The sequence below is a fragment of the Cryptomeria japonica genome, chromosome 5, assembly GCF_030272615.1.
Source record: "Cryptomeria japonica chromosome 5, Sugi_1.0, whole genome shotgun sequence".
In the NCBI taxonomy this organism is placed as follows: domain Eukaryota; kingdom Viridiplantae; phylum Streptophyta; class Pinopsida; order Cupressales; family Cupressaceae; genus Cryptomeria; species Cryptomeria japonica.
Genome location: NC_081409.1, coordinates 370280761 through 370297167, shown reverse-complemented (window position 1 = coordinate 370297167; position 16407 = coordinate 370280761). Strand labels below are relative to the sequence as shown.

Here is a 16407-nt window from a genome sequence, read left to right as displayed (position 1 = left end):
ATCCTATCTGTGGCTAAGACAAAATCCTACATCTAGTAATGGGTGTGGAACTGAGAACATCACATGTTTTGAGGAGTACAGTTTCTTCCAGCTTTCTTCAGTTTATCCATGCCAAATCCCCAATAAAGCAACATTTGCTTCACAAATCCGCAATAAAGTTTCATCTTCTCCACAATAAAGTATCAGTTTCATGGATTCAATCAGTTTCAGATGAGACACAACAACAACAATGGGCTTTAACAAAATCAAATCTTTCAACAGACTCAGACAACATTATGGTTCAGTGCTATCTATCCTTTCTGTGAAAGTAAACATTGTGACCACAATCAAATAAGACCTATACAAGTGACAAGAGACACTAAACTTGAGGACTACAGTGGATGTTGGTGTCGAGTCTTGGTTTTCTTTTGATTTCATCTTTTTTTTGGTGACATGTCTTTTAGCTTTTTCGGGATGTCTTTGACTAGAGATTCTATCTCCAGGATGTCTTTGACTAGAAAGGCGAGGATGGGGTATCGTCACCTATCTTTCTTTGCTGTCTGTGGATTGTCTCTTAGTAATGCTATGACTTGTCCAAGGATATGAGGACACTGTGAGTCTAGTGTGAACTGGGGCATTCCTTATTTGTGACTGTCTTATCTCCATGCAAATAGGTACAATGACTTTCTGGGTTGAACATATGCCTCGATTGTCATAACCTACTTGCCATAATAAAGCTCAATGATGATAACACACAAGAAGCTCTTTCACTTTCATATCTTATGTCTTCCATCCCCCTTTCTTGATTGACTTCCATCGTCCTTCTCGAGTCCATGTAGCCTGCTATCACATGACTGAGTATAATGACACACCAAAAATATTTGCATTTCATGTAGTTGCACCTACATTACCACATATAAGCATTTCATACATACATATAGATATCACAACTGCATCACATCCTGCACACAACACCTGTTAGCACAATTTACATTTGCATTATCATATTCATCTGCATTACTTACATTCACATTTGCATCATGCATACACATATAAAACATAAACGAACAAAATAAAATAAAATATTGCATTGCATCATATACATATTTGCATCCATATCATAAGCATCACATAAGAACATCTCATCACATAGGTACACATGCATATAGCTGCCGCAAAGATGAATCATCTCATATATATATATAAAGTGTCATGATACAATGATGTCAAAATCATATGGCTACAATCACCCGCAGGTGTCTACATCATTATACAAAATGGTACAAAACTGACAGAGGAACTCACTTATCACTCCTGCCAACACTATTGGTAGTGCTAATCCTATCCATGTCATGGTATCCCATGCCACATGTCCCACCCTCATCTCCAGTCTTGGATCCTAGAACACTCGTCTAAGGGCATCCCTTTCTCCGTCTCGATCATACGGAATCAGCTCCCCATCAATCGGTATCTGCATAATGCTATATACATCCTCCAGGGTGACTGTCATCTTACCCATCGACAGATGAAACACGCACATCTCAGAGTGCCATCTCTCAGCCAGTGCAGTCAGCAAACCCATGTTTGCCCGAAACTTAGGCACATACAGCACATGTCTCAAACCCATCTCCTCGATGGCAGCTCTGTCCTCGAGCGACAACTCAGGTCGCAACCTCTGCGTTGACGGGAATCTCTCCCGTGACTCTAGCATCGGCAAATACTCCTGCAGTCAAACAACTCAATCATGTCAGTTATAGTGGCATTCACTGTTTATCACAAAATGCTACTCGCTATCTAAATGCATATGGATATCTACCCTAGTGACACTCACTATTCATCACAAAGTGTTGCTATTTATCCTAGTGGTACTCACTGTTCATCACAAAGTACTACGTGTGTGACACTCCCTGTTCATCACAAAGTACTACGTGTGTGACACTCCCTGTTCATCACAAAGTGTTACTCACATTTGCACTCCCTATTCATCACAAAGTGCTGCTCATCTTTCAGTACTCCCTGTTCATCACAAAGTACTCTATCTTGGTACTCACTGTTCATCACAAAGTGCCTTGATCTATTCTAGTCTCCTTAGAGGACCTGCTTGAGTGTATCCCCTCAGCAGCTTATCCAATCGACAGTATATGTTCATCACAGAACTGTCGATTTGACCTAGAAGATGCAAATTCATACTTTTCAAATGCAAACGCGCTTACATGACATAAATGTGCTCAAAGACTGCATAGACGTGCCTGAAAAACACAGACACGCCTTCTTGATACAGACGTGCCTATGCTCTGCACAGACGTGCCTGGACGTTTTTTGACACTTTTTGGACCCTAGTCTAAGTGCATTCATTACCCTATTTAGCATGCATTAATGACAAAATTAAATGCGTCAAAGTACGAGGAGGTTTTGTGGTACTCACTGACTCTCCTACCTCTGCTGGCCTCTGGAATCGACGAACGTGGTCAAATCTATGAACCAAAGCCATCGCTGCTGACTGCTCCTGCTCTATTTTCGCTCTGCAATATGCTCTTGTGAATGTGTAGATGACATTGAGGATGTATTTTCCCCCGTGGTCTATCTTATAGCCTACCCTAGCCCTCACCTTCATTTCTAGAGTCAGTCTTCGTTATCTCGTGACTTTGTCACTTTATCTGGTCAATCCATTATAGCCTTTCTTTCTTATCGAGAGATTGTCTACAATCTTTTTAGACATTTTCATCCAATCTCTCGAGGGGGCATATCATTCCCATTCTGGGGCAACTCTGTATCAGTTCATCTTATCTTCTTTGAAACAACGCGACAAGTCGCATTGTCTCAAAGAGGGGCAAAATGTAGACACCTAAAATTGTCTAGTCTAATTAAATAAATATTATTTATTTAATTATCTTAGCTTAATTCTTCTATTAATTAAATAAATCCTTATTTATTTAATTAATTCATTTATCCTCTTCTAGCCTTATTTCTCATTTAAATAAATACATTTATTTATTTAAATTATCCTTTTCCTAAATTAAATAAATATCTTATTTATTTAATTATCCCACTTCTTCTATTAATTAAATAAATCTTTATTTATTTAATTAATTCATTAACCTTTTCTACCCATGACACATGTCATTCATCTCTTAATTTATACACTACCTACCCCTTTCATTATTTTATTATTTCTTTTACCTACCCTCTAATCATAGCCGACCTCCTTTTACACCTCTCAATCTTATCCCTCCATTTCATATGGTGTCTTCTATATAAGGAGATGCTTCCTTCCTTATCAAACCCTAATGAGCTAATGATTTGATCAATTGACTACACTACGATCCTACTTGCAACCACATTCCGTTCTTTGTTGAGCTCTTGTGCATATAAAATCTGAGAGCAAATATATCAAGCAAGATCAATGTAGATAGGAAGAATGGAGATCAAAACCCTATTGGACATGTGATGGTATAATCTTTGTGATTTCATGTGATTTGCATTGTCTTAGGTAATCTTCATATGTTATGGTGGATCTTTGTTGATTGTTAGGCTAGGGTTTTGTGGTTGAATTCATTTAGCCTTTCAATATTGTTATTATTGTTATCCATTTTCACCATATACAGTATCAGTTCATATTATCTTCTTTGAAACAACGTGACAAGCTGCATTGTCTCAAAGAGGGGCAAAATTTAGACACCTAAAATTGTCCAGTCTAATCAAATAAATATCTTTATTTATTTAATTATTTTAACCTAATTCTTCTATTAATTTAATAAATCTTTATTTATTTAATTAATTAATTTATCTTCTTCTAGCCTTATTTCTCATTTAAATAAATACATTTATTTATTTAAATTCCCCTTTTCCTAAATTAAATAAATATCTTATTTATTTAAATGATCCCACTTCCTCTATTAATTAAATAAATCTTTATTTATTTAATTAATTCATTAACCTTTTCTACCTATGACACATGTCATTCATCTCTTAATTCCTACACTACCTACTCCCTCATTATTTTATTGTTTCTTTTACCTGCCATCTGATCATAGCCGACCATTTACCTTTTACACCTCTCAATCTTATCCCTCCATTTCTTATAGTGTCTTCTATATAAGGAGATGTTTCCTTCATTATCAAGCCCCAACGATGCACCTTGACTAACTACTTGATTACTTGACTACACTACACCTTTGCACTTTCATATGCGATCCTACTTGCAGCCACATTTTCGTTCTTTGTTGAGCTCTTGTGCACATATAAAATCTGAGAGCAAATATATCAAGCAAGATCAATGGAGATAGGAAGAATGAAGATTCAAACCCTATTGGACATGTGATGGTATAATCTTTGTGATTTCATTTGATTTGCATTGTCTTAGGTAATCTTCATATGTTATGGTGGATCTTTGTTGTTGTTAGGCTAGGGTTTTGTGGTTGAAATCATTTAGTCTTTCAACATTGTTGTTATCCATTTTCACCATAAACAGAGAGCAACGAGGCGATTTGAGGGAGTGGTTTAATTTACTTATTTGTTTTTATCCTTTCATGTAATGTTTCATTGAATGTTGTGTAATTAATTATTAAATGAATTGACACATAATTTTACACTACATTATTTAAGGTGCCCACCGTGGGGCCTAGCCCCATTTTTAACAGTCTCTTGTATATTTTTCTTTGACAAGTGAACATGGAGAACCAGTTTAGCATTCCAAGGAGGGATATCAACGTTTTCAGCTTCCAGATTAGTGCATAAAGACCTTTTTCTAGTGCATCTATCTCCTAGATTAGATTTTGGGTCTCCAGATTAGCGTTGTGCTTCAATGAATTAGCATTTTCATTTTACAAAATAGCATTATGATTTCCCATAATAGCGTTTTGGTTTTGGGATTGGCGTTTTTCTATCATAACTTAGCATTTTCATTTTGTAGAATAGTATTTTAGTTCCACATAATATCATTTTGATAGCTAAGATTAGTGTTTTGATGAGTTACTTTAGCATTTCTGGTTCTACTTCCAGAATTTCAATTTCTAGAAACTAATTTTCACTGTTTTGTTTTGTAGGTACTTTTATGTTGTCAAAGACTAAAATTATGAAACCTTTTACGCAGACAAAGATATCTAGTTGAAACTACTAACGTTGTTTGCAGTTGTTGGAGTATTGCAATTCTTTTTATTTAATTTCGGTATATAGTTTGCCTAGGAGATCAACAAACATTGTGTCTTACATGTCTGAGATAGTAGGTCAGTATGCTCTCTCCTTCATTGGGCGATAAAATAACCAGACCCGTCAAATTTTTCTTTTCAAGTAGTGCAATAACTTTAGCGGGCCTGCCCTCCCGAGTAGCCCATAAGGCCAGGTGAGAGGGGAATGACCCAAGTGGGAATGATGAAAGCCAAGTTCATCTAACCCACTATAAAATAAAAGTGATTTTGATAAAAATCAAAATCAATGGTAGTGCTTGGGAATATCTCTCCTCCATACCTTCGGGTATATCAAACCTTGGTTTTCAAGGCTGGGAGACCTCTTAATTGAGTTTATACCCTAATGCACCGAAAAAATGCCCTTCCTAGTTCCATTAAGTTAGAAGCCACCTTTTTATTAGCCTTGGTGTGATAATTTTAGTGCAAGGGGATATAAGGTTTTTCCCCAAGACAACGTCAAAAGTGGACATCCCCTCTTAAGGTGTTTACACTTGTACTACGAAGATTCCAAGTTGTGGGCTGAGTTATCACATTGTATCTGAATCCTTAGGATATAAATAATTGAAGTGTTTTCCTTGTGCAATTCCATGGAAATTTGGGCTTTGTTTGAGCCCCAAACATACACTTGTTGTTTAGATATTAGGTCAAAGACAATTGTTTAAAATTATGTCTTCTATGTTTTTTGATCACAAGTCAGAAATATCATCCATTGGAACCCACTCGGATTTGACCAAAACTAAACATCAAAACTGTCAAACTATCAAAATCAAAATTCATAGAGTAGAAGAGTTTTTTACTATCATGGACTAGCATTCTAGGTTTCACACATTAGCGCTTTGATAACTAAATTTAGCGCATTGACATTGAACGTTAGCACATTGATGGAATAGTTTAGCGCTTTGGTAGACCAGACTAGCGCATCACTTCAAAAATCAAAACACACCATTGAAACATACATTAAAGCTCAGATTACCGCATCCCTATTTTATATTAGTATTTTAAAACTTAGCATTTTGAGTGTTCTGAATAGTATTTTGGTTGAGCAGTTTAGTGCTCTGGATCTCTGTTTTAGCACTTTGGTAATTTGAGACCCTTAGACAAAGAGCAGAATTGGAATTTTTCTAGAAAGTGAATCACAATCTTGGATACCCATTTCAAGGTATATTCTTCCTTCATCATTGTCAGATCAATTTAAAGCTAGTAAAAACAGGTTTCACAAAAGAATTCCTTTGAAAGCTTAGATCAAAACATCCTAAGTGCTTAGTTTTCAATATCTGATATTTGATTTCTGAGCATAGTTTTGTCATTAGGATTTATCATCCTCAATCAACAAACAAGGGCTTTAAATCAAATCAACTTAGTCTTATCAATAGGACCTCTCCTATTTGATTTAGTTGAATCACGGTAAACTAGCACTTCATACAAAGATCGAAGCTTAATTATTTTCAGTCACTTGTATTCCAATTATGACTAGAAATCAAAGGAAGATATTGAAACAACGGAAACAAAAACAAAAAACCACAATGGCTGAAGAAAATTCTTTCTATAGGGCTAGAAATCAAGATGACGATGATGATAAAATAACTGAGGAAACAATCAAAGAAGCTCAACAAGATCCAAAATTTGGTAAATTCATGGAGAAAGTTTTGGAAATAGATAAAGAGAAATATTTCGTCATGTTAGCACATCAAGGTGTTAAGTTGCCTCATGACTTTGATGTTACACAATTGAGACAAAGTGAAAGAACAAGTGAGACTTGAAATGATACCAGTGATACTCAAACCCATAACAAAAGAATTCAAAACAACTGAGATAGCAAACCAAGGAACACAGATAATTCCATTTTGTCTCTCACTCAACAAATGCAAGCACTTCAGACACAAATTCAAGATATGCAACGAGGAACTACAAAGGGGTACTCGCTACAAGATATATGTCATTATCCATTTGAAAGAAATCTAAACATGATACTATTCCCTCCAAACAGCAAAATTCCTAAACATGACAAATACAATGGTAAAATTGACCCTCAAGACCATGTAAGAGAATTTTGCACAATGAGTATGGAGTTTGCACACAAAGACACTTATCTAATGAGACTATTCCCCAAGAGTTTAAGTGGACAGGCCATGGAATGGTTCTCTAAACTCCCACCGAGCATCATAACTTTTGAAGAACTGGTGAGTAAGTTTGTATCTTAATACTCATTTAACATTCAACATGAGATCACCATGTTGGATTTGTCTAACACAAAACAAAAGAATGGAGAACCCTTCATGACATTTTTACAAAGGTGGAGACAATTGTTTGCAAGATATCCTCATCATGTGCCTGATAATGGAAAGATGAAAATTTTCATTGATAACTTAAATGATGAGATAAGTTATGCGCTCAAATTACAATGTCCCCCAAGTTTTGAGAATATGGTTGAAAATGGGATCAAGATTGAAGAAGCACTGGTCAAGAAAGGAGTATTGAAACTTCATAAAGAAGGGACTAATTCTTACAACAATACTAACACTCACAAACTCAAGTTTTGGAATAGGAATAGAAACATTGTCAATGATGGAATAGTGGATGTTAATAATGTGAAACCAAAACAACCCATATTTAATCTATCGAGTCATACCTCGGCGGTTAATTAAGATAATAATAAACCCAAATTACCTTCCACCAACTTTTGTAGAAAATTCACACCTATCAGCGAACCACTCGAATCAGCACTGAAGACACTTCTTGCAAATAAATTGATTACCCTACCGGAAGTAAGAAATTTTGAACCAAAAGTTAAACCTACTTGGTGGAATGACAATCATTACTATAATTATCATCGAAGAAAAGGACATCAAACAAATGATTATCAATGATTAAAACATGGCATTCAAGACTTGATAGATAACAAGGTTATAACCGTAGATGGACACACAACAAATGAATCACACACAACATTCAAAACCCCATTACCAAATTATGAAAAAGGAGAAACCTCAACACCACCAAATAACAAAGGCAAAGAGAAAGTGAACTATGCTCACACATATGATAATGTGGTCATTGTTATTGTAGTCAAAGAAAAGAAACAACTGGAACCTGCACATGCCATCACAAGAAGTAAAGCCAAGGTCACTTTATTAGGTCCTACAAACTCCACACCATCAACTTCTAAACAATAAAACATAGTGGACCAATTGCAGAAGACCCCTGCGCAAATATCAATACTAGAGCTTTTAAAAATATCATCCATGCATAAATAGATTTTAGAAAGAGCTCTGGTAGATGCCACAGTCCCTAATAGATCTGGGTGTTGATCAGTTCCAAATCATGGTTCAACACCTAACAATGCCTCATTGCTTATCCTTCACTGAAGATGATGACATGTCTTTACAACATCCACATAACACTCCCTTACATATCAAAGTTCTCATCCACAAAACATGTGTTAAACGTGTCCTAATAGATGAAGGAGTTGGCCTAAATATTTGATCATTAAGTCTTGTCCATGCCTTAGGCTATTGTGAAGATGCAGTTGACCCTCATAAAAAGATCACAACAAAATTTTATGATGAAGAAGAGCATTCATCCAGAGGAATTGTAGTGTTGTTGATTAGAGTAGGATCTATGCAAAAAGATATAGTGTGTCAAGTGATGGACCTAAATTTATCTTACAATATACTCCTAGGCAGACCATGGATCCACAACATGCAAGCTATAACTTCAACTTACCACCAATGCCTCAAGTTCCCCTACAATGGGCAAAAGATCACAATTTCAGTAGACTCAAATTCATTCCAATATTGCAGTAACCTGAAATGAGTGCAAGAGGTCATTGTTCCACATAACAGGGAAGCATCTTCTTCTAGTACACCAACCAAAGATAAGGCGTTTGCCTCAATCTTTTCAAGTTTTGAGAAAAAAGGTGCAGCTTAAAGACAAAGGGGTAGGGGAATATTCATTACCAGACTCACCACTCTCTCCAAAATCATATGGAAAGCCATTGGTGTCAAACAATAACCTATCTCAAAACCACTTAAAATACTTGATGGATCATTTGTCAAAGCAGGCACTCTAGCTGAGGAAACCAAGGACAAATATGTTTTACAATGGTTATACAAAGATGAAGCAAAAGCTCAACTAGAAGTTAACAATGTCAGCATCCCAATAGAGAAATATGGAAAAGGCTATGATATCATGAGGAAAATGGGATATGGCGGCAATAGTCCCATAGGAAAAAGGAAAGAAGGTATCTTAGAACCCATAAAACCTCCTTCTCAACACACTAAGGATAAATCAGGACTAGGGTTTGGGCAAAGCAATCTGGATCCACAACAAGAAGAGGAATATGAACGAAAACAAGAAGAAATTGCCATTCAGAGAGAAGAAGAAGTCACACGTAAACAACAAGAAGAAGAAGAAACAACTCACAAGTAGCAGGAAGAAGCAGAGGAAAGAAGACAAGAAGAACTTGCTAAAAAGTGAGAAGGAGCTACTCACAATCTTTATGAGCAAATTTTTCAGATTATAAGCTTCTAGTGAAACAAATTCCAATGAGTGGGAATGGGATTCCTATCACTCTACACAATCCTTTGAAGATTCATGTTATACAAAAGATGTTGATGTCGATGTAGTCCACTCATATGAAGGACAAACGTTAGAGTAAAGACCCCTTGAATTAGAATCACAATCTATCGATTTTGACTTCATCGAGGACAATCAGGTACTACTTGCGAGAGGTCATTTTGAGGAGAGTAACATCTTTGACTTATAAATAATTATTGAAGACTTTGACATCTCTTTCATGACCTTTAATGCCCTTGACACACAACAATCCAATGATCCTTTACCTTTAGTACATCCTGAAATAATTGATTGGGAAAACAATGTACCCATTGAGATAGATACCTTTCCCAATGATCATACCATTTCCTTATATCTCAATGCAATAGAACCAAAAACAACTTCTATCAGTGAATCCAGTAACACATCTTCTACTCGAGGGGGTGCCAAATCTCTCTGTCGCAAAAATGAAAATTAAAAAACAAATATTAGATCTAATGTTGAAAACCATTTAATGGCAAAATTAGATCAAGGAAAAGTAAAAAGAAAGGATGAATCCAATGGTGAAACCCTCCTTAAGGTGCCAGAGGATGGGAGATTTGACACTCTACCCGAGTACTATAAGGAAAGATCTTCTATTTTGATTGAGCCAACAAAAGTGGTTAACATTGGTACGTCAGACAAGCCAAAAATTCTACATCCAGTACCATCATTATCAGATCAAGAGAAATAAAACTACATTGAGTTTTTTAAGGAGAGACAAATAAAAAAATTCTAGTCATACACAGACATGCTAGGATTGGATCCTAATCTCACAATGCATCATTTGAATGTATCACCAATTGCTAAACCTGTAAAACAAAAATTGAGAAAGATGCATCCTCACTTAGCCTTACTGGTCAAAGCAGAATTGAAGAAATTACTAGACTTGGGGTTTATTAGGCCTGTAGCATATCTAGAATGGGTGTCAAATATAGTTCCTATTTTAAGACCAGACAAAAGTATTAGGGTATGCACAGACTTCAGAGATCTTTAAAGTGTGTCCAAAAGATGATTTTCCTTTACCAAACATAGATATCATTGTGGACTTGACAACTAGACACGCCATGTTTTCTCTCATGGATGGTTTCTCAAGTTATAATCAAATCAAAATAGCACCCAAAGATCAGGAGAAGACAACTTTCACATGCCCATGGGGTACTTTTTATGGGAATGTAATACCTCTTGGACTGAAAAATACAGGTGCTACGTATCAAAGGGTGATGACAGCAATTTTCCATGATATGATGCACACTTTTACGGAAGATTATGTTGATGATATATTGGCTAAGTCATACACTAGAGAAGCACACCTGGAAATCCTAGGCAAGATCTTTGACAGGTTAGAAAAGTACAAACTAAGACTAAATCCAAAGAAATGTGCCTTTGGAGTCACATCTAGTAGACTTCTGGGGTATATTGTTTTAGCACAAGGGATAGAAGTAGATCCATCTAAAGTCAAAGCTATCATGGAAATGGAATCACCTAAAAATATCAATCAGCTATGCTCACTTCAAGGAAGACTCCAATCCATCAGAAGGTTCATTTCTCAACAAGCTGATAGGTGTCATCCCCTTACTCATCTATTGCATAAAAATGTCCCTTTCAAACGGGATGACAAGTGTGAGGAAGCCTTCAATGAGATAAAACAATATCTGATGAATCCACTTGTGTTAATGTCACTAATCGAGGGTAAGCCATTGTTGATGTAGCCAGTTTAAAGCACAACAATAACCATTGATGAAAACACAATCAAAACAAGAGATTGAATCAACTTTCTTCTCTATCTCCTCATTCCAATCTATTTCCGCAACTAAAAAACTTACAATATGTAGCTAATTCAAAATTACCCTTTTTGGCAGTTTTTAACAACTTTTAGGATTTGCCATTTTTTGGTAATTTCCAAACTTATTAAAAAAAACACAGAAACTTCCAAATTTCTATAAAACTCAACTAAAACACAAATTTCCATCTTTCTAAACTAAAATCAATTACAGAATCGAAGATATCTAAAAAACAACTTTCTAAAATCTAAAAAAAACCAGTAAATCCCATTTTTGAAGCCCAAGATGAAGGAATCCGGCCCTGAAAAATTGATCGAAGTGGGGTCCAACTAAACTAGGTTTGGTTAACAATGCAAAAAACTCCTCACGATGCATCTCCCTATCAAATTTCATCTTTATCAGGTAAACATGTAAAAAGTTATGACCCTACGAAGCTCTTATATCATTATACATATAAGCCACTGATGTATCATTGGGAGCTCTGCTAGCACAACAGGATCATGAGGGAAAAGAACAAGCCATCTACTACATCAGTAGGACCTTAGTTGGATATGAGCTGAACTACTTACCAATTGAGAAAGCATGTCTAGCAGTAGTGTTTGCATCCCAAAAGATGCGACACTATATGCTAACTCACTTGGTCAAGTTAATCGCCAAAATAGATCCATTGAAATATCTTCTCAACAAGGCGGCCTTAATAGGTAGATTAGAAAAATGGGTGATGATCTAAAGTAAATTTGACATTGATAGGAAATCCATTAAAGTTTAAGTAATTGTTGATCAGCTAGCAGAAGCACCACTTCAAGATAACAACCCATTACATATTGAATTCCCAAATGCAGATGTCCTTGCAATCACAAAGACAACCTGGAAATTGTATTTTGATGGTTCTTATACACATTATGGATCAAGAGCAAGCATACTATTCATCACACCTCAATGTCATACCATTTCAAAGTTATACAAATTGAACTTTCCTTGCACGAACAACATGGCAGAATATGAGACATTGGTCATCGAAATCAAGATGACTATAGAATGAAATATCACACAGTTACATGCTTATGTATATTCTCAGCTAGTCATCAATCAAGTCATCGATGATTATCAAACAAAAGATGACAAACTAATGCCTTACAAAAAGATGGTCGATGATTTGAAAAATTACTTTATGGAAATTGCCTTTGAACAAATTCCAAGAAATGATAATAAAGTGGCAAATGCCATGGCTACAATTGCCTCTTTGCTCTAGACACGGGAAAACCAAGATCGTTACGAATTCCTAGTGGAAGAACTGTTTTATGCCACTTATGATTATATTGATACCCAACTCATATGCCACCTAGTCAGACCTGATTCCTCCCACTATGGCCAAATCTATACCTACCTAAAAGATGGCACCCTTCCTCCAAACCTATCAAGTTCAACCAAAAGTGAAACTTCGTTCGACAATTCGCTTGTTACACTATTATCGCGGATATGCTCTATAAACAAGGTCTGGACAATACTCTCCTTAGATGCCTTGAGCAGGAAGAATCTGAGGTCTTAAATGAAGTTCATAATGATATTTGAGTACTCATTCAAGTGGTCTTACTCTCTCGAAGAAACTCGTATGATTGGGCTATTATTGGCCAATTATGGAAAGAGATTCTTTTCAGTTCATTAAAAAGTGTAAGTAGTGTCAAATCCATGGTAATGTCATACATGCACTAGCTCAAGAGCTCCATGCTTTAGCAACATCCTAGCCTTTTTGTCAATGGGGTCTTGACCTAGTGGGAAAAATTCATCCCCCTTCTTCCAATGGTCACAAATTTATCCTCACAGCTACATAATACTTCATGAAACAGATTGAAGTGGTACCTCTTACAAATGTCACGAGGAAACATATTTTTGCTTTCATTTTGAATTATATCATATGTTGCTAAGGCATTCACATGACTATCATCACTGATAATGGGCAACCTTTTAAAAATCAAGATGTACAAGAGCTCTGTGAGAAATTCAAAATTCAACATAGATTATATACACCATACTATCCCCAAGGGAATGGTCAAGCTGAAGCATCTAATAAAACAATTTTAAAAATCTTGAAAAAGACAATCAATGATGATGGAAGAGATTGACACGTTCAACTGAATCCTGCTTTATGGGTGTATTGTACTAGTATTTGCACATCCACAGGTGCCACCCCATATTCTCTCATCTATGGATCTGAAGCAATATTACCTATTGAAGTAGAAATACCTTCTTTGTGTGTATTATTCAAAGACCTCATTCCAGAGGAAGAATAGAGAGTGTCTAGGCTACAAGAGATGGAATTGTTGCAAGAACATCGCCAAAATGTCTTTGATCATTTAAGAGTATACCAACAAAGAATGTCACGAAGCTACAATCACAAGGTTAAGCCTAGGGCATTTCAAGTTGGAGAACTAGTGTTGAAGGAGAATCCATGCAACCAACCAGATCGAAAAAAGAAAGGGAAGTTTGAGCCAAACTAGTTGGGCCCCTTCATCATCACAATTGCATATGGATTTGGTGCCTATCAGTTGTCAACACCTAAAAAAAGATCTGCTTGAGGAGCCTATCAACAACTTATATCTAAAGAAATTTTATGTTTGATAAAATAAAAAAAAATAAAAAAAAACGAGAAAAAAAAGAAAAGTAAAAAAAAAAAAAAGCAAGGAAAATAAAAAAAATTTAAAAAGTAGGAAAAATACAATAAAAAATCAAATATGAGAAAAAAATGCAATAAAAACAAATAGTGAAAACCTGGAAATAAGTGTTGTGTTAGTTAGCTCTTCCGTCTATTTGGTCACGTGTCTTTCTTCTTGCATCCATCTGCCTTCATTGTACATATCTGCAATAAAGCCTCTTATGTATAATCAGGCATCATATGTAAATTCTCACCATGGTTTGGATCATTATATAAATCCATAATAAAGGTTTGTTTATGAATTGGGGGGCAAAATCCTAAACCTAGTCGACATCAATCTGCATTAATCTTAAACGCAACAAACAGATGGACAACAGTCAGAGAACACTTGCAAAGAACAAAGATCACAAAATCCAACAATGAACACTGAGCACAAGTATCAGAATCAAACTCAACATCAAACAAACAAATATCAATGGATGATATCTTATGAATCATGACTGAAACACTTTAGTTTAAATGCTCAACGGTTATATTTTGATTTTTTATTATCATGCCTCCAAAGTGACTCAAGGATGTCTTGAACTAGAGGAACAAGGAAGGAGCATGATCTTTTCTTTGTCTGTTGTCTGTCAATTAATCATTGCTATTGTGCAAATTTGTCACGAGACATGATCAACCAAATATCATTGATGACATTTCAGGTTTGCATAGGAAAATAATTAACATCTATTTGTTTGCATGCAAGAAACACTCAAGTCATCTTGGTTCAATCATAACTCGATGCTTGTGTTAACTTGCAATATCAAAATCCATGTAAGCGATACTTAGGTCATCATGGTTAAATCAAACCGTTGATGTTTGTATTTGCTTACAACATTTTAAAAGGCTCAATGATGATAAAAAGCATGATCAAATGACTAGTCTGATGTCAGCGTTTAATTAGTTTGTATCTTTGCATACTTAGACTAGATTGAATTCATGCTACATTTAGGTTGCATAATCAAGCTAGGTATCATTTTCTCCAAGACCGAGGTTTCAAATGATGTTATCTCAAGTATTAAAGGATTGAGTACACTGGACATCAACAAAAACAAGTGACTCCTCTACATAATATTTCATGCCATCAACATTCAATCATCATTGGATTCACTTCGCATACAAAAGTACTAAAATTATTGCATTGCATTAATCATTTTGTAGATAACTGCATTCGCATATAGGTTCATTCATATTTCCATATATTAGTGCATTCATCCATGTATAGCATCCATAATGTAGTATATCATCACATTTCATATCATTTCCCATTTCACATCATATCACTACACATTGTATATCATTACATAAAATTGGATATAGAGAAGTTCATACATAAAATCACAAGCTACATAACCATTATTGCATATTCATTCATAGTGTAAAGCCATTGTACAAATGCATCATGTATACTATCATCATTTATCCCATAATCATGTACATATGCATAAACCATCTTAGATTAGTAACCATTGCATAACATTGCATCTCATCCATTTCACAATTATTTCCATTGTACATGAGAAAACCATACATGTAGAAATATCAAATATTCATATAAGAATGAATCACACCATAACATAATCTTTATTGCATCAAGTTACCCATAACATAAACACCATAGACCATCGTGAAAATAATCATCCATCACATAATTATTTCACATAAGCATGAAATACATCATACGTAGCATCATCAATAGAAATGCATCTCATAATCAACAAAACTCATAAATTGCATATCATAAAAAATCATCCCGACATGTAATTAAATGCATACCTCAATCAGGTAAGTCATATAGAGCATATAAAAAGGTAAATACATCCCCAATGTAAATAAATGCATCCATCACATCATAAAAGCATATAGGCATCTCATCAAGTCTCCGTTGAATCTCATATAATAAAAAAAAGAATCAGTGTCCAGTATACAATGATATCATAAAGTATGAGAGATACATCACAAAACTAAATGGCACAAATCATCAAATGTCTCCTAAAAGTGTATACAACAAAATCAAGTATGTGACATCAGCATCGAGTGAGGTGATGAGCTGAACTCTCCCCAGAATCCATGGGTCTAACAACATCTGTGCCCACTGTAGTACCACCTGAAGGACCTACTCCTCCTGCGTCTGGATCTCTCCTAAGGCCCGTGACATCCCGACTCTCTG

The 16407-nt window shown here is 35.5% G+C and overlaps 1 protein-coding gene across 1 annotated transcript; it reads left to right on the top strand.

Moving 5' to 3' along the window:
* Positions 1-6688: 6688 nt before the first annotated feature.
* Positions 6689-9593, top strand: LOC131035963 (uncharacterized). The gene is made up of 2 exons (XM_057967755.1): positions 6689-6914; positions 9226-9593. The coding sequence occupies exons 1-2, from the start codon at positions 6689-6691 to the stop codon at positions 9591-9593; spliced, it is 594 nt and encodes a 197-aa protein (XP_057823738.1).
* The last annotated feature ends 6814 nt before the right edge of the window (positions 9594-16407 follow it).